The 18841-nt window shown below is 33.4% G+C and overlaps 1 protein-coding gene across 1 annotated transcript in view; it reads right to left on the minus strand.

Annotated features, from left to right (window-relative positions):
- The window catches only part of PPFIA2 (PTPRF interacting protein alpha 2), a 201399-nt gene that overhangs the window by 58668 nt on the left and 123890 nt on the right, over window positions 1-18841 (minus strand). Inside the window, exons 6-9 of the mRNA XM_070947496.1 lie at window positions 11932-12048; window positions 6602-6823; window positions 4765-4911; window positions 2933-3067 (exon numbers count right to left, since the gene is read on the minus strand). Coding sequence (XP_070803597.1) covers window positions 2933-3067; window positions 4765-4911; window positions 6602-6823; window positions 11932-12048 — 621 coding nt within the window. The remainder of the gene's footprint in view (window positions 1-2932; window positions 3068-4764; window positions 4912-6601; window positions 6824-11931; window positions 12049-18841) is intronic.

Below are 18841 nucleotides of genomic sequence, written 5' to 3' on the forward strand. Positions count from 1 at the left end.
AAATCTATATATTACTAAAACTCTTATATTTGTAACCATTAATTAGATGAAATGGTGTATCATAGGGCAAAACTGTTTGGACTACTTTGTAGGACATCAAACCAAACCTATAATCTACACACTGTCCTATTACTAAATCATAGTTAAGACTGCCCACTTTTAGGCTTACTCAGAGCTAAAACTTGCCCATTGGCTTCGGCTCTCTTAACAATTAATAATTCAGTCAGTCTGGAAAAAAGCTTAATCAGACAAATTGGTGTAACATGACATTTCATCAGAGCTCGTTATTAATACTATATACTTTAAAGAGACATTAAAAGAAAATAAGGACAAAGTGATATAATCTAATTTCCAATGGTTCTCAAAATTGGATATTAATATGGAGCCATTAAACTGTCTTCCTTTTTTGGTGATTGAATTTGGATGGGTTAGATGAAGTGGACTGATGCTCCTTATCCTCAACATTTGTCCCTCTGCCCACAGAACCTTTATTTATTTATTTCTATTCTGCCATTATTATTTTAAAAAATAACTCAAGGTGACAAACATATCCAACATACCTTCCTCGTACTGGATCTCTGAGCAAACTGCCAACTAAGTATTATATTATGGAAGATTATTAGCTGTATTTGTAAGAACTATTGTCTACCACTCCTCACAGTTCAAAGAAGATCTCTGCTGAGTTTTTGCTTGGTGTTTCTGATACTTTGCTTAGTAGAAGGGTCAACTACTAAATATATATTTTGAACCAGTTTTAGCTATCTCATGTATAATGTAATTACCATATTTTTCAGAGTATAAGACGCTCCAGACTATAAGACACACCTACCTTTTTTGGTGAGGAAAACAAGAAAAAGAAATCTGTCTCTGCCTCCCAGCAATTTTGTCTCATTGCAGCGAACAGCAAATAGCCTGCTTTACTTTCATTTCTGTTTTCAGCATAACTTGATTAGCACAAGAAAAAAACATCTGCTCCCAGCAATTTACCTCCTTGCAGCAAGCAGCAGAGGCCCATGAAAAACAGCTGAGACCAAAAAAGCTGAGAGTCGGGAGGTTGATCCAATCAACTTGTGCTAATTAGGCTGTGCTGAAGCTGAAACGAGCCATTTCTTCTTGCTGCTTGCTGCAAGGAGGTAAACTGCTGGGGGGCAGAGGCCAAAGGGTGGGGGCCAATGGGTGAGCGGGGCTACATTTGGTGTATGATGCACATACATTTTCACCCCCTTTTGGGGGGGGGGACGTGCGTCTTATACTCCAAAAAATATGGTATCTAATTTGGGACCCTCTAACTTAGACACCTTTTAGTTGTTCCAACTGGTTAGGAAGTTTTGAGAGTTGAAATCTCTATATCAAGAAAGAACATACACTGAATTGGCTGGTTGAAATAATAGCTTCCCCCACCTCCTTCAATTAAAGTCATTTAAACTACATACAAATCTAATTTACCTGACCAAATCTAAATGAAATATATAAACCATGAATATTATTGAACAACAGACCTGAAAAGATTGGAAACAACTAATATGTTTATAGCTCAGCAAAAATAGCTTTTAAGTAATATCACCGCAAATATTAATATTACCCTTCCTCATCAACATAGAGACAGTAGAGAAGATAGATAAAGCTGAACCAATTTGGTAAACTATACATTGAAAAACAAAACTTATACTTATTTTCACTTGACTGCATAGTAGAGAACTCTAAATTAGAGAACTCTAAATTGGAATAATAAATGTTGCTTTATAGAGCATTAATATATGCATTTGTCTTCATTTGTTCAGTTAGAAGATATATAAGATATATAAAAGCATTCATCTACTCTCTCTGTAGAAAATAATGTAGAAACATTCATGTGTATTGAGGTTTCCTTTTCAACACATCACTTTGCAGATTAATTATTTTTTTTTGTGTATTACCAGAAATCCTAACAGAGCAGGAAAATATTGTCTCATTAATTGGTTGCATGAGCAACTGAAAAATATTTGAATAGATACCAAATAGGAATAATCCATTAATATTTTGAAATGGAAGCAGGGAAACAAGAAATCATTTTTGTACCATTTGATATTGTTCTGAGGTTTTAATATAATATTTTAATTGAAAAGGGCTTTCTTTGTACTGAATATCATTCATATATGTTTTTATAGACTTATCGAAATCAAATATACCATTTCTCTGCATCTTTATTGAGGACGTAAATATTGAGAAGACAAACTGAAGATTGTGGCACAATAAGATATGTAAAGGAAATTCCACAGTACAAACCAAAATTGGTTTGAAAGCTAATAAAGAGGAACTGCAAAGGATTTACAAGTGTGCCTTTACTTTTTAGAAGTTGTTCTTTCATAACAACTAAGTTGGCAACTTGCACATTTTACCATGGAGCAGATATGCAAATTCCAGAGATGTGGACTGCATATTACTGGAATAGTTTATCAGACACTTGTCCTATCCAAGCTCTTAATGCTCTCATGCAACACAGAATCCTTCACGTATGGCCAAGAAAAAAAAAATGAACCTTGAAATTTATTTTAATGAAAGTGATCTCTGTGTTTTGCTGAATCAATGTGATGTAGAAAATCATGAAGAAAATTCAATGACAAATAAATTTCATGATGTTTAGCTGAACTGGGTTAATCATAATTCTTTTATAATACAATGTATTATAAAATAAATTCCTCTGGTATATTGGCAGAAATATATCAAGCCATAAAAGAAACACAAAGCAATACCTCTGCCATTAAATTAAATTAAACTAAAGCAAGTAATTTTGTCTAATTAATATTTATTTACGGTGCCATTAAGAAGAATCATCTTGTCCATTCCAAAAGTCTTTTATTGCTGCTGACGGTGCTGGAGGAGAAAGGGATGAAAAATCAATGTTAAAAGAAGTCAATTTTCAGATACTAACCTATTCTTAAATTTACATTACCTTAGTCAGTGCTGCAATTCTCTGGGCCAATTCTGCCTCCACCTCTGGCAAAGTCTCAGCTTTTCTCATTGTTTGTTGTAGCTTTTGCTCAGCTAGCTCAAGGCGTTCTTGCAGCTGCCTGTTTTTTTCCTCCATCTGAAATCCAGAAATTGTAAGATCAAAGGTTAGTTTAGGAACTGGGCAATGGAGGGAAGGATAAGGGGAAAAAATACAGATTCATAGAAACAACTGGAGATTAAAACTTTCCCAAACCAACATGGTTCATTGTATAATTAAATTGTTACTAGGTTAAGTAAATCTCCTGCTTCTGCAAATAGTACATGCATACACTGGTGCAAACCGCTGATCCTTTCCCATCATATGCCTCTAAAATATAGTTGAAAAGTCAGAATGGAATGCTGCAGTTTTCTTCACTATCAATTTAGGAATTAAAAGAAATACAGCAAAACAAACCCAATTTAAATCTAAAAAGATGTCTATGCTTTATAATAATCTGATTCTCAGAATTGCCCCCAATGAAACTGAATTTTTTTTGGTGTTATTTATTTCCAATAAATATATCATTCAAATATTAAAAGAAAAATAATAATAAAAAGAGGCATATCTTGGTGGGAAAATTTAGTAAGTTAACCCAGCTTTCATTGCCATTCTATCCCACCTACATCAACCAAATATTATATTTCTCTCTAAAGTATGCTAGTAATATGATAGGAAAAAGGAAGAAATTATAAATAGCACCTATGGATCTACTGTACAAGGAAATTCCAAATTAGCGTAATAAAATCTCACACTGAATTTTAATATATTATGCAACACATGTACTCTCTCTCTCTCTCTCTCTCTCTCTCTCTCTCTCTCTCTCTCTCTCTCTCTCTCTCCCTCCCTCCCTCCCTCCCTCCCTCTCTCCCTCCCTCCCTCCACATATATATACACCACTATTTCCTATATTATCATTGTTTTGGAAACTTTAATTTCTGTTCTTCAATTCTATATCTCAGCTAGTATTCTTTGCCAGCTGCTTAAGAACAGGTATTTTCTTGTTCCTAAACTGCAATTGGTAAAGCAAGGTAAATAATTATATAGAAATAAACTAAATAAAAGTTCACATGATTGAATGTCATTTTCAGATTATAAAGTTCATAAAGTGTAGCAGGGAGTGCAATTAATAGTTTAGTTTACCTCTTTCATATACCAAGAGGAGAATATCCTGCCTTATTTTTTCTTCCTTTTTGTGCAAAGTGCAATCCCTTTGCCATAGTTTTTACTAGTCTCATTGAAAAGGTGAACATTTTTTGTGTTTAATTGTGTTTACTACGATTTAATTCTTAATTAAATCAAAATTGGATTGTTTTGTATCTTACCATTAAGTTATGTTTATTAGCATAAAATAATGATGTAGAATACTGTCAGTCCTTACAACTACCTGTACAGTTAATCTGTGTCTACATTTGCTGCTATGTACCTGCCACCCTTTTCATTTGGTTTGCCTCTGGAATACCTTAAGATATTCTTAAAGATTTGCCATCCTAACTTGGCAGATACCTGGTCTGAACCAACAAGTTCCAAAACAATACCTTCTCACGATAGCAGGTTATTTAAAAAAAGGTCTAATCCTACACATGATTTATGTTAGCCTCTCAACTTGACTGTATGAAAATCCAAATTCATTCCTGACTTTAATCTATGAATGAATGAATGAATCAATCAATGAATCTAAACAAGTGTGTCATAATTTAAAACAAATGTAATGAATAAATAGGGGAGGAGGGAGTTTATCTGAATAGTTTCTCCTACAATTCATTTGAGCTGTAGCAGGAATCCCAATACAGAACCTGACGTAGGATGGCTTCCTTGTTTGCAAGTTCATTTTCCAGTTTGTCATTCATGTCATGTATGGAAGTAGATTCCCTCTGTGCACTTAGGTAACGTTTCTCCAGGGTAGTTATTCTTTCTTCCATATCTTCTTTCTGGGCCATAGCCTTGAAAGAATAAGCAGCAGGTCAAAATACAACTTTGGAGTGGCTAGCAATAGATGTCCTATTCAACACTGTGGGAAAAGTTTGCAATGAAATTTACTCACCTAGAAATAGACAAACTGAAAAGTAGGTTCAGCATTAAACCTAAAGGACAAATTATTAAAAGTGCAGATTCTAAGATCCTGATGCAGATCCAAATATTGCATATTGCAGACAAGGAATATCCTAATCTGATATTGCTTGTCTGTCTACTATTGCATCCATTCATTATAAATGGACTTTATTTACAAAAACGTTGTCAAATGACTAGTTCTGTCTTACACTTTTTTGCCTCTATATCATTTCTTACATGCATTGTGACCAAAAAATTAGTAAACATGCACAGATACATCCTTCCAATATAACGAAGTTAAAGGGGAAAAAAAGAAATACAATTGATAATTTTGACAGACAGAAACTTTATTTGATCATTGATCAACAAAAATACATTCAATAAAATAAATAAAGCAAGGTTAACCCCTAAATCAGCAAGTACTGGCACCATTTGTAGGCGAAGCTGTTACATAATGTAACAAAATTAGAATAATAAAATATTAGACCAATTTTATTTGATAATTGAACAATAAAATACAGAGAGATAGATTTATCCTGGTTATCTAACAGAAAATGCAAATAAAAATAGGGTGCCCTGGAAATTTAGATAAGAAAGGGCTAAACAGCTGGTGGTGAATGTGCCTGTAAAACTGGGCTTACAAAAAAAAACATGGACTTTAGTAAGGATAATTAGTTTTTTTCTATCTTATTTTCCTATTTTTCATAGTTCAAAACCATGATTTGGATATGAGGAAAATTCATATTATCTTATGATAATAAAGTTGTTTCCTGACAAATGTGGACATATTTTAAAATGCAAAATAACTCTTCAAATCATCTATTCAGTTTACTTTTCTAGATAATTTGTATTTCTATAAACATGCTTTATAAATATTCTACAATTATATTTTATAAACATTTGGAATGTTTCCTGCTTTTTCGTCAACATTCTATCCTACTGTAATTCTTCACAGTATGAAAATCATGAAAATTAAAGAGATATTTTAAATGCAAATAATCACGTTATTTTTAATAGAAAAAGAAAGAGCATTATGGTAATGTAAATTAGCAAAATTAGGACAAAATAAAGTTCTGTTCAACATGTTATCATTTTGGAGTGAGCAGTTAGCAGGAGAATTTAGAAACTTACATTTAGTTTTGCCAACAGATATCACAGAAACAATGTATTAAAAACAATTTTATAGTGGCTAGTACTATTTTTGATGATTAACCTACCCTTTTTGACTAATCCTGCACTGCAAATTATGTTTCTACAGTGTATCACAAGTTTATTAATTTTGTGTCAGACCCACAGATCTATCTCTCCCTCCCTCCCTCCCCACCCTCTCTCTCTGATATTTCATAGAACAAACTCTTTATTTTCCCTGGTAAGTCATAGCAAAACACATGGTTGCAAAAATACAAGTGCTATCAGAATATTCACCTACAATTAAACATCTTAAACTTAAATGTTTAAATGGTTAAATGTTAAAGGCAAATTTATTTTTCACCAATTGGCTGTGGAAGAACTCCATTTCCCTAAATAAAATTATTCTCAAACTTGAACAGATGACAGGATGAACATCCAAAAGACATTTACCTCTCTAATATCTCTCTGATATTTGCTGTTTAGTTCTTCGGTTTTAATGAGGTCCTTCCTAGCAGTCTCTGCATCTTGCTCCACCTCTCCAACTCTGGAAGACAGGGCAGCCAAGCGATCCTTCATCTGTGCCATTTCATAATTTTGTTTTTCGAGAAGTTCTTGCAGTTCTACCAACTGAGCAGTTTCATCATTTGAGTCTATAGAGCCATTTGATAGACGCTGTTCAAAAAACCCCACAAACATATCAAACACTGATAGCAATGCATTTAAGAACCAGAGCAAGAAGGATCATAAGGATCAGAACTACATAGATATGTAGATTGTATTTTCTTACTAATTCTGAACTCTGCATTGGTTATGCTTACAAAAGACTAGGTACCTACGCAGAAGTACTCTAAGAGCATTAAACTATATTTAACCTGTAAAATCAGCCACTCATTTGGAAGAATTTAGACTGTTAGAATTTTTTTCGAAGTTATTTTTGTAGAAGTCTATATTCTTTTCATGCCTCCTTCTTCCACAAATTGAATATATAAATATTTTCTCTTATCATTTAATTGATTAAATAATGCTAGATTTATTACACTGGCTGTATGTGCATGCTGTATTTCTTCTTCTTCGTTTTGTTTTTCATTTGATTTACTCTTCAAATATTTTGTAATGTATGTATGTGGTAAGCTGAATTATTATTTTTTAAAAAATGTTTTTACCTTGGAAAAAATGATAAAACAAACTATGCCTAATAAACATTATTATTATAACTAATTTTTAGCGTGAAATTCATTTGCTCAAACATGGAAGCATTGGAACTGCAAAATAACACATATTTAATGTTAATATAATAGGAATATTATTGTGAAATACTGATAGGTGATACTAAAATATTACCTTTAATTTTAAAGCCTTGGAATTGATACCTAGTTTATATATCATTCAGCTTATTTTTATAAGTAATTCCTTGAATGAATAATTCTACTTTATTTATAAAATATATAGATTGCTTGAAAGATTCTAAGTATTTCTATTCTTTTGAGCTCTAATAGGAGATAAATATATTTAGAAATTATAACAATAGCTTTATGGGAAAGGATTCCAACCTTCAGAAGAGATAATAGGTACCTCTATATAAATATTTACCTGATGTTAAGATTATAATACTTTGTGCTAGCAGGATCTCATTTTGGTCAACTTCTGTATGTGCTTATTGACTCATGCAGTTATTTTTTTGGCTCAAAACTAGCAATTCTTGATATTTATAAATGACTAACATTAACAGTTTTATTCAAATCATAAAAGCTACCTAAATAATTTGTCTCCTGCTGATTTCCACAGAGTCAATGAATCACACTTGAACTTCCTGACATACAAAAATTTCAGAGAATCTCAGCAACGTGTTCTGAGAAACATATATTCTCTAAAGAGTGTGACATTATTAGCAAACGCCTAATTGGTTTTGTATGAGTCAGAAATGCACAAGTGTTATATGATTTGAAGCTTGTGTTCTACTTGAACCAGAAACTCCAATCCTGGAGGTTTTTAAGAAGAGATTGGATAAGCGTTTGTCTGAAATGGTATAGGGTTTCTTGTTTGGGCAGAGGGTTGGATTAGAAGACCTCCAAGGTCCCTTCCAACTCTTTTATTCTGTTCTATTTCTTGCTTGTGCACTGAAATCAGTATGTTCCTGCTGCAAGGACAACGGAACATTCTCTGAAGGCATATTTCAGACATGAAGAATATTTGGAAAGATGTTAGCTAATTAATCATTTAAAAAACTATAACCTGATTAATTGCTACTAGTTTTATTAAACTAAAAAAAATCTGCCTAGTATTTTCTTGCTTTAATATATTGGCATTTTCAAAATCATAAGTATGCAGTTTATTAGGTATTGTGAATAGCCATATAAAATAATACATTACCTCATCAAGATACTAGCAATTGTCAGCATATCATTTAACATTCTATACTAAATTTTGTACAATATATTTACAAAGATATGGCAGGTTTGTGTTTAAAAAATTCTCTAGCTATAGTAACAAATGCTGAACTAACCCTTTATAGAAACTTGATTAGCTAAGACATGTCAAATTGAGTGAAACCACATCCATTGATGAAACTCTAAATTTATTTTTAGTTAGTATATTTATTTACTAGTGGATCTCTAGCTTATTCTTCGTTAAAGATTGTGTTAAAGATTCAGTTTGTAGAACTTAATCTTGTGGAGGGGAACTAATGGTGCTGAATATAAGTGGTCTTCATAATCATAATGGAGCCTGTCCATCATGGTTGCAAATCAAGACAACTGTAAAATGTATCACCAATGTGACTGACCCAATTTTACATCCTGTTTTGAGCATTCTTTAAGTGAATGTTATAATTGTTAAGGGAAACTATGGTTTCCTATAAGCCAGTTTAAATGAAAACTGGAAATAAGTGCCAGTTTTTGGCAAAACTATTAAAAAATGCAGTCATGTGATTGTGGGATGCTGCAAATGGGCATAAATGCAGGCTCCTGTTGTGCCTAACATGCAGTCATAGGACTGGGGTGGTGATGGTGGAGGTGGCCATTGGATCTTTGGAACTGGGTTGTCTGCCATAAATTTGAACAGCCTCTAAGACATCACTCATAAGTCGAGCACTGTCTGCATTGCTGAACTACAGTTCCTACTTGAGCCATTTAAGCAGCCTCATCTAAGTAGGCAACAAAATGAAGCAGGAAAACGACTGACGCAATCCAGTCTTCAGATCCTGACTGGGATCTCTGTTTAATGAAAATGACACATGAAAATGCAGGATTCTGGTTAGCATTCTCCTTTTTTTGCCTGTTGTCTCCTTTAAGAAATTATTTTATGTAAGGAAACTTTTTTTAAAAAATAATAATGTTATCCCCTGGTTATCAAATCACATTATGAACCCTCCACGGATCTATGGAATGTTTCACATTTTATTACTAGTAGAATTTTAGAAATAACATCCTTATAGCAAAAATAAAAATAGAATTCTAACCCAAAGTCCTAATAGCATCAGACACCCGATAGTTTTATGGTTTGCTAGCATTGTAAGGACTGTGCAGCAAAAAGCCTGACATCCTTACACAAATGAGAAAAATTAAACAAAAAACTTTTTATATGTTGCCTTCCAATATGAGACATGCTAATTAAGATTTCAGATAAAGATTGCATCTGATATACATTATTTTATATATTCAAATCAAACAAAATCCAATAATGATCAGATCCTGCACACATATTTTCAAGTTGATATAAATTAGTATATGATAATCTAGTCTAAAAATTAGACTAATTTTTCAAAATTACAAAGCAAATTTATCTCAGAATTAAGGAGACTGCTTTGTTCCAATTAAGCGACAGCAATACATTTTTATTCTTTAATCTTACAGGTCATGAGACAAAATTTGATCATCTTTTTATTTATCTTCAGATCTGAATTAGCAAAAAATAGATACATTGTAGATACAATGGGAAGATCATAAAATCAGAACAATAAGAAGTGCTGCCTAATTTTACAGAATGTACAATTTAGGACATTATTTTCTGTTGATTCAACCTCTTCAGAACTTCAAGGGCAAACTCTCATTATACAGAACTTTCATACGTGTTCCAAATAAAACCACCATACATATGGCATTGTACTTGGCCAATATGCTAGTTCTTCTGCAACTGAGAATTATTATACTGAATAAGCAACTGCTTTCAAGGAACAATTATTTCTATCCAGATTAAAGTGATTTAGAACAACAGCAGTGACAAATCCATTTGGCAATTCATTTCTGTTGTTTGCTCCAACACATTCCAACTGTAGGGCCACAGGTACCTCTGGAGAAAACACATCTGAAGCCTAGTCTCCAAGAGGAAATTTATAAATTGAAACCAGCATAAGCAAAACAAACCTATGGATGTTAAATTTCATTTTAATCTATAATTTAACATTATAATCCAAATCTTTCCCTCTGTTTTGAAAGTTCAGCCTTGACTTTCAAACTGATGCTGGAGATACAGTTGGCAACTGGAAAAATTTCCTTGAAGCACTTTAATTGGTTTAGTTCCCAAGAGGGATAATTAGGGAGTGACAAATTGGACTTAGCATAACAATGGTGCTAAGGTTTGTGGCTCTTTTAAAAAAAAAAAAAACGCAGTGGAATAAAATAGGCATCTCTGTAAAGTGAAAAAAATAGTAGATTACAGCAACTGTGTCTTACATATTTTGGCCTATGAATTTGGCATGTTTTATTGTGGGACCTAGTACAGTGGAAAATAATCCCAAGGTATTCAAAAGCCTGAGCTTCAAACTTATTCAGTTTTGATGCCATTAATACATTATATTTCACTCAAAGGTCAAATGCTGCACATCATCTGAAAAATGTATTGCAACCAGAAGCATTCATAAAATTTACAGGCTTCATCAGAACAATGAAATGGGTCTCATAATACAAGCTCTGTTTCTTACATGCATGCAACATCACAATGTCCATCCAAAATGGATTGAATGCGGAGCCTGGTGCATGTGTCATCATTTCTCAACCTGTTCCCAAAACAGGTCCCCCCCCAGTTGTATCTGTTCTTCAGCTTTATGCAGGATAAATATGCTTTACAGTGGTGGGCTGCTGCTGGTTCAGACCGGTTCGGGTGAACCAATAGTTCTGACAATCAGCTGGCTCTGCCCACCCGCCCCCACCCTATCCTGTCCTATGTTTCCTTCTTTTTGGCTCAGCTGATTTGTGTGGCACAGCTGATTTCCACGCCTCCACTGTTCTACTTACTGGGGCTGCCTTAGAAGGTAAGCAGCTGAGTTTCAAATTGCTGTATTTTGAACACTGCGCACAAACACGTTAGGTGCATGTGCGCATACGAAGCCCGTGCTCACAGAATCGGTTGTTAAACTGGTATCAGCCCACCACTGATGCTTTACCATTCCCTTAGTTAAAAACAGGAAAATGTTATATTTGTCTAAAAAATAAAGGAGATTTGTTGAAGCAATACTACTACTACTAATATTACTACTAATACCATGTTTTCCCCAAAATAAGACATCCCCTGATAATAAGCCCAATCGGGCTTTTGAGCACATGGCAATAAGGCCAAGCGCTTATTTCAGGGTTCAAAAATATATAAGACAGGGTCTTATTTTCGAGAAAACACGGGACTACTACTACTAAAATGTACATGCTACCAAGCTTCCAGCTACTCTGTGCAATTTATACTATTATATATAATTCTACTATTTGATAACTTAATAAACATAAAGAGATTTTAGTTTTTCAAACCCTGACGACTAAAAAAAAAGAGAGAGAAAAAAATAAAATTTATACCTTTTCATGAATTTTTTGTCCAGGCTCCATTCCTTTGATATGCTCTGTATCAGGTGGACCCTCTCCTGATGTAATTTTTCTTTGAATGTGTGCATTTTGTTCACGTAAAGCTATAATCTAGAAAAGAATTTAGAATAAATTCTTAATGTAAAATCCAAACAGTGAACACCATAAATTTACAATATATCTTATAAATTAGTATATAACAACTAGATGATGTGATCAAAAATGGTAAACAAAACATGATTTGAACTATTTTTATACTTTCCATATATGATGTTTTATTGTAAAGAAATGAGAATGTTGTACAACAGTGGCAAGAATTCCAAAAGTTGATGATCTAGTAATTCCTAGCATTCCTCAACATTAGCCTTTGTAGCTTGCTGTTGGGGTAACAATTCACTAACATAAAGAGGGCCAGATGTTTTTCTCATTGCAAAAAGATATAAAAACACATTAAATTGTATTATATTCTATGACACAGTGCAATGAGAACAGTAAAATTCGTGAAGCCATGAATTAGGATATGCCAGCACATTGAATTTAGGACTTAGAATACTAAATTTTATAGTTATAATGCAATTTATGTAAGTATTTCAGAACATAAATGTGCATAATTTTAAATAAGTGCAGCTTAAATGATGCATTACAAGATGGAGATTTAATGTGCTTGGCACATTTCTTAAACTAGAATCTAACCAACTGCCCAGTTAATTAACATTATAGATAACCGAACTGCCTTATAACATATTTAATATTTGACAGATTTCTGCTATGTTATAAATGTGAATTAAATGTGATTTAATTCAGATTTCAGTAACACATGTTATTTGTGTGAAAGTTAAATCAAGAGCGAGAGGTTTTAAAGGCAAAGATGACAGTTATGTCACAATCCAAAGTCTTCGGATTCAATGTCATGAAGTGCACTGTGAGAAGTCCAATGAAAAGTGGGACAGGCAGGGGAAAAAAGCAACAAGTGGTGGAGATGAGATGGCAAGCAACTATTTAATATGGCTTCATCTAATCAGCAAAAAAGTTCTTATTTAACTGGGCTATCCAAGTGACTAAAGCCAAGTTCAATTTAATTAAGATGTTTAAAGTCCAGGGCCTGTGATTTACAGTTGAATCCAGGTCTAGACAGCTTGACAATTTATTCTAAAATAGAAATTGCCACAACAATTAATCCTTGGAAAAGGTCATATTCATTTTGCATGCAAAATACAGGGGATTTTTTTTTTTAATGTAGAGGTCTACAAAATATTTCAAGCTGAAAGGAATTATAAATGTCTTGAACACAGAAGGCCACATTCTGGACACATTCTCAAGCTTTGTTTCAAAATTCTTGCAAACTCAAATTCAGCTGAAGTCTCTCACTTGATGTGACAGAGCTAAATAAGACTGCAGAATCTGCCAATTTAGTTTTGTTAGTTTTATTTCACATCTATGACTTAAGAATACAAGTAGAGTAATAATGAGACCAAAACTTATCAATATCAGAATGTTTTCACATAGGAACCAAAAGGGAACCTGCAAGCACAATATGAATGCAACAGCATTCTGAGTTATGTTCCCTAGAAACTGGCAATGAGAAATATAATGTATATATACATATTATTTTGCACATAAACATATTTTTGAGTCAGTGTTGACTCCTGGCAACTACATAGATAAATCTTTTTCAGAAATGGCTTTCCATTGTTTTACCCAGCTGTACAAAGAAAGGTCTAGAACTTTTATTTCTCTGCTCCTAGTTCAGTGCCTTACTAATAGACCAAACTGATTGTCAGTTTTAATATCCTTATGAAATCAAGGAGTTCAAATGAGACTCAGAAGTCATCTAAATCAATCCTTGCTTAGTGCAGGAATGGCTAAAGCATTTTGGACAGATGGTCATCTAATCTCTGTTTAAAGACACTCAGTAAAAGCAATCTATTCTGGCTGGCAGCTCTTTTTGTAAAAAAGTTTCTCCTAATCTGAATTTTCTTACCTATAGTTTCAACCAATGATTCTACAGATGCCCTTTGGGGCAACAGAAAAGTCAGTAGCTCCTCCCTCTGTCTAATGATAGATTAGATACAGTATCTGAAAAGTGCTATCTTTTCTCCTTCAGTTTAGAACTTGGATTGTAGGCCCCCTCACCATCTGCAGAAATTGCTTTACTTCTCAATGTCGTTTTAGACTTGTGTGCTCAGCATCTCCATGGTCACATGATCAAAATTTAGATGCTTGACAACTGGCATGTATTTATGACGGTTGCAGTGTCCAGGGATCATGTAGCAGAAGTCTGTAAAGTTACCACACTTAGCTACCAGAACAACATTAACTTGCTGAGATGTTTTCAAGATTGGACTTATTTCATCACCAGGCTTTAGAACAGTGAAATAACAAGGGGAAAAATGAACCTGTTGGAGTGGAACCAGTTTAATTGTGACTTTGTGCAAGAAAGCTTCAGACTTTTACAACAGCAATCGCACTAAACGGGAGATGCAATATAGATGCAATAAAATCAGTAAAGGAATTGAATAGAACTCAATTGCTTGTCTAGTAGGTCAGGGGTCCCCAACCTTTGGACCATGGCCCACAACTGGGCCATGGCCTACTCGCAACTGGGCCACATCAGGATATTCAAGCCCAGTTTATACTTTCAAATTTTGCCTTATTGTAGCAGGGATTCCTGAAGAGAAAGTTCAGAAACTTTCCCTGCAGACAATAATTATAGCACTAAGTGTTACGCTGTCTGTGATGGCTATAGATGATGCTTTGGTGCCTTTGAGATACTACAGGAGATCGTCTCTTATCCATTTAAAAAAGCACGAATATTAGATGAATTTTAAGGAACAATACAAATTATATACTTCTTAATATTCTTGATACAGAACATATGGTGGACAGGATTAGGCAATACAGGTAGTCCTCAACTTTCAACCATTAATTTCGTGACCCTTTGACGTTATAACAGCACTGAAATAAGTTACTTATGGCTGTTTTTCACACTTACAACTCTTGCAGGGTGCCCATGATGACGTGATCAAAATTCGGATACTTGGCAACTGGCATGTGTTTGTGATGGTTGAAGTGCCCTAGGGTCATATGATCACTTTTTGCGACCTTCTGACAAGCAAAGTCAATGGGGAAGCCAGATTCATTTAACAACCATGTTACTAACTTAACAACTGCAGTGATTCACATAACAATTGTAGCCAGAATGGTGGTAAAATGAGGCAAAACTCACTTAATAACTGTCTTGGTTAGCAATGCAAATGTTGGGCTCAGTTATAGTTGTAAGTTGAGGACTACTTGTAATTATTTCCCAAGATCTGGACTCTGTTCTCCTGTTAATATTCTTCAAATCTGGCAAATATTACTATTACTGCTAATTAATTACACTAAGTTTTCTCTTATTGGGGGAACATCAACTGCCAGTAGCAGGGAAAAATTGCAAACTCATATTTTTAAGCTCATTATTTTCTCCACCATGGCTTTTAGCACTATAAGAAGAGACAGGTGGATAAACCCACTCATCTAAAGTATGTAAAAATGAGTTAAATCTTCAGTAAACTCTACATATAATCTCAGTCCAAAAAATGAAATACTATAACAGATTTTAAAGAAAGAACAATTTGTGATGAGATCTAAACACAAAGATGCAACACAATATATAATGTGGCTCTGAAATACTGTAAGATTACTTCTCACAGTTTTCTTTTTATGTTTCTTAGCAAATGAATAGTTAACATTTTTTCTGCCATTCATTATAACAAATCATTCAATTCATAACCTGTAATCACATATTTACCTTACAGAACAGAAAATTCTATAAGCTAAGACAAATTAAATTACTTTATTTATTTTGTATACTTGGAAACTGCTCATCTCCTCATTGAATGACTCTGGACAGTGTACAAAGAGACATAACAACACAAAAGCCATAATATAGATATGCATAATATAGAATGCAATCTATTGGTTGTTGTTTTTTTAAAGCACAGAGGCCAAAAATGATGCCTGCCTTCTTGTATTAGGAAAATCCAGCACTCTACTATTTCCTCTAGCAGAAGTGTTATTATTATTCTCCACTTAATAGACTAATGCTCTTTTCATTAATTACAGCATATTTAAAATCATATGTAAAAAACATTAAATTATGTCAGTCTAATTATACTGAGTGAAATTTGCTTCCAGTTAAATTGTCTAGTACATGCTACAATGATTTAATTTGATTTTTAATATAATTAAAAGATTTTAGTAGATGTTTATAATATTTATAATTGATTTAATTTTAAAACACCCAATTTCCCTTTCCTCCCAATTAACAGATTCGCCTTTTACTGTGGGCAAAATAATTATGCTTGTTCTTCATCAAGATGCAGCTTTCCTGTATTATTTCATTTTGCTTTTTATCTCCCACAAATTCTGTTCACCTTCACTCATTCAGCTTGCTACATAATTGTACATAGATGTAGAGCATGTAGTTCATAGATGTACAGTACACAGTACATCTACATAGAGGATAAAGGCTGAATAAAATGTCTTAGGTCAGACCTCCACCTTGTGTTTAATATCTTGAAGATGCCAATAACTGAGGCAACATTGTGTTCTTTATATAGATTTTCAATTTCATAAAGTTCAAAGTCATACTCATTTTGATTTTCGAAATAGTGTTTGTAAGCTATAGACATATTATCAAGACTGTACCAAAGGGCTTTTGAAATTGCCATTTGCTTCTAATTTGATTTGACTGCTCCTGTGAATTACTTAATATGGATAAAGGGATCAAGGATTGTTGCCCAAGTGAAAGGGATCAAGGATTGTTGGCCAAATATGTCACATTCAAATGAACATATTTAGTTGCAGATCTTTACTCTGCTATTGTAATGGAATGTGTGAATGACCTTGTGGGAGGAGGGCAAGAGGTGCTGCCTAGGAAACAATCAAGAGAGACAGGAGCCCGCAGTGGCTTAATGGTCAGAGAAAGAAACTTAGGAAGGACCCACCCTAATGGATCAAAAGCGATAGTGGGAAGTTTGTACTTTCAGATTTGCTAGATCTTGTTAAGGTATCCTTACAATAAAGTAGAATTAGCTCATTTAGTCATGTTTTCTGTCTAATTTACTTTGGAAGTCTGACAGCAACTAATCCTATAATGCTATTCACATATTCTTTATTTTTCTACATGAAGATAAGGCTTTGCAATGAAATAAATGTCGGGGGCACCATGGACAAAACAGCTTCATATAGTCAAAGAATTCTTGAAACAGAATATATTTTACATGAAAAAAAATCTATGAACAACATATGGGATATTAATGTTTACATTTTGAAATTTGAGGTATTTTAAATGAGAATAATATTTCTTGTCAGTTTCAATAAGGAAAAAATAACGAGATATATTTCTGTTTGTAATTTAATTAACATGATCTGCCTTGGGCAAAACTTCTCCAGGCTTCTTAAAGAAGACTTGTAACAATTGATTTGAATATGTGGCAAAAAATTAACAAGCTTTAATTTAAATTACTCCAGCAAGAAAATGCCTTATCTGGCATTTCATTAATAAATATCATTAATATACACTCATACAGTGTTCTATATTTCTTATTGTGCTACCTGAAAAAATTGTTAGAGGAAAGCTAAAATCTTTATAAGAACTGTCAAACGTATAACTTGATTCAGTATCTAGGTTTAGACTCTGTGTATTTCTAAACCATTAATTTTTCATTAGCAGACAAATTTGCTGTATTTTAAATAGTTATGTGTTTATTAAGCAATGTCTGACAGATTAGTTTACTGAAGTTGTATTGCAGAGTTTCTGTGTGTTATATCTAAACCCAAAAAGCTTTTTTATATCATATTATGTGAAAAAGTACTTGAGTGAACCTAATAATATAGTTCATGTTTGGAGTATTGCTTATCATATCAACACTTCTCTAAGCCATTAACACCTTACTATATTTCATTTATTTTTAGAGGCTTAAGTCCCCTAACACAAGACTGTAGTCACATCAGATCCCCAGAGGTGTGACAATTTTAAAATTAGCAATTTAAATTATTAGGAATTTGGCATAGTGATACTGAAGGTCCAGAGGACACAAAATTCAGGAAGATAATTTAAAAGGGAACATAAACTTTCCATACCACCATGCAGGAAATTCCAATAACACTATAGGCATTTTAGTACTGATAGATACATACCCCTGTGGCATTGTGTTGTATTTTTTCTCATATAATATATATGTTTGCAGATAGCGCAAGAATTTTAGGGGACAAAATACTTCCCCAAAATTGGGTTCAGTTTATCCATGTAAGGGTCTATCCACATGTATATGCAGTAATATTTTTAAAATATCCATACATCCTATATATCTTGTAAATAAGGCCCCAAAATATCATCTGATCCTCCAATTTTTAACCAAAATATTACTAAAATTTTGCCTGTTTGACCAATGGATGTCAATTGTGATAACTGAAGCATACAAAGCATAAGGCCACCTGACATATCTCTAGGTAGCCTTATATTCAGTATATATAAACCAGACAATGTACATCTATTTAAATCCCAGATTCAGGCATCTTTCCTCATTAATAGGGCACTTTTCCCAGAAATGTTAAAGTAATCTTGGGAGTGGCTAGCTTCTAATAAGAGAATGACTAATTTAATTTTTCATCAAAACAAATAAACAATTAGAATAATTGGTCAAACAGCTACTCAATCATATGCAAAGGGAATAATTTCATACAACGTTCATATTATAGAACGTAGAATGAAAATTCCCACCATATATGGATTGCCATAGTACTGCTATATCCCAAACTATACTCTCTCTCTCTCTCTCTCTCTCTCTCTCTCTCTCTCTCTCTCTCTCTCACACACACACACACACACACACACACACACACACACACACACACACGC

The sequence above is a fragment of the Pituophis catenifer genome, unplaced genomic scaffold (assembly GCF_029215685.1).
Source record: "Pituophis catenifer annectens isolate HBS135680 unplaced genomic scaffold, rPitCat1.0.hap2 SCAF_7, whole genome shotgun sequence".
NCBI lineage: Eukaryota > Metazoa > Chordata > Lepidosauria > Squamata > Colubridae > Pituophis > Pituophis catenifer.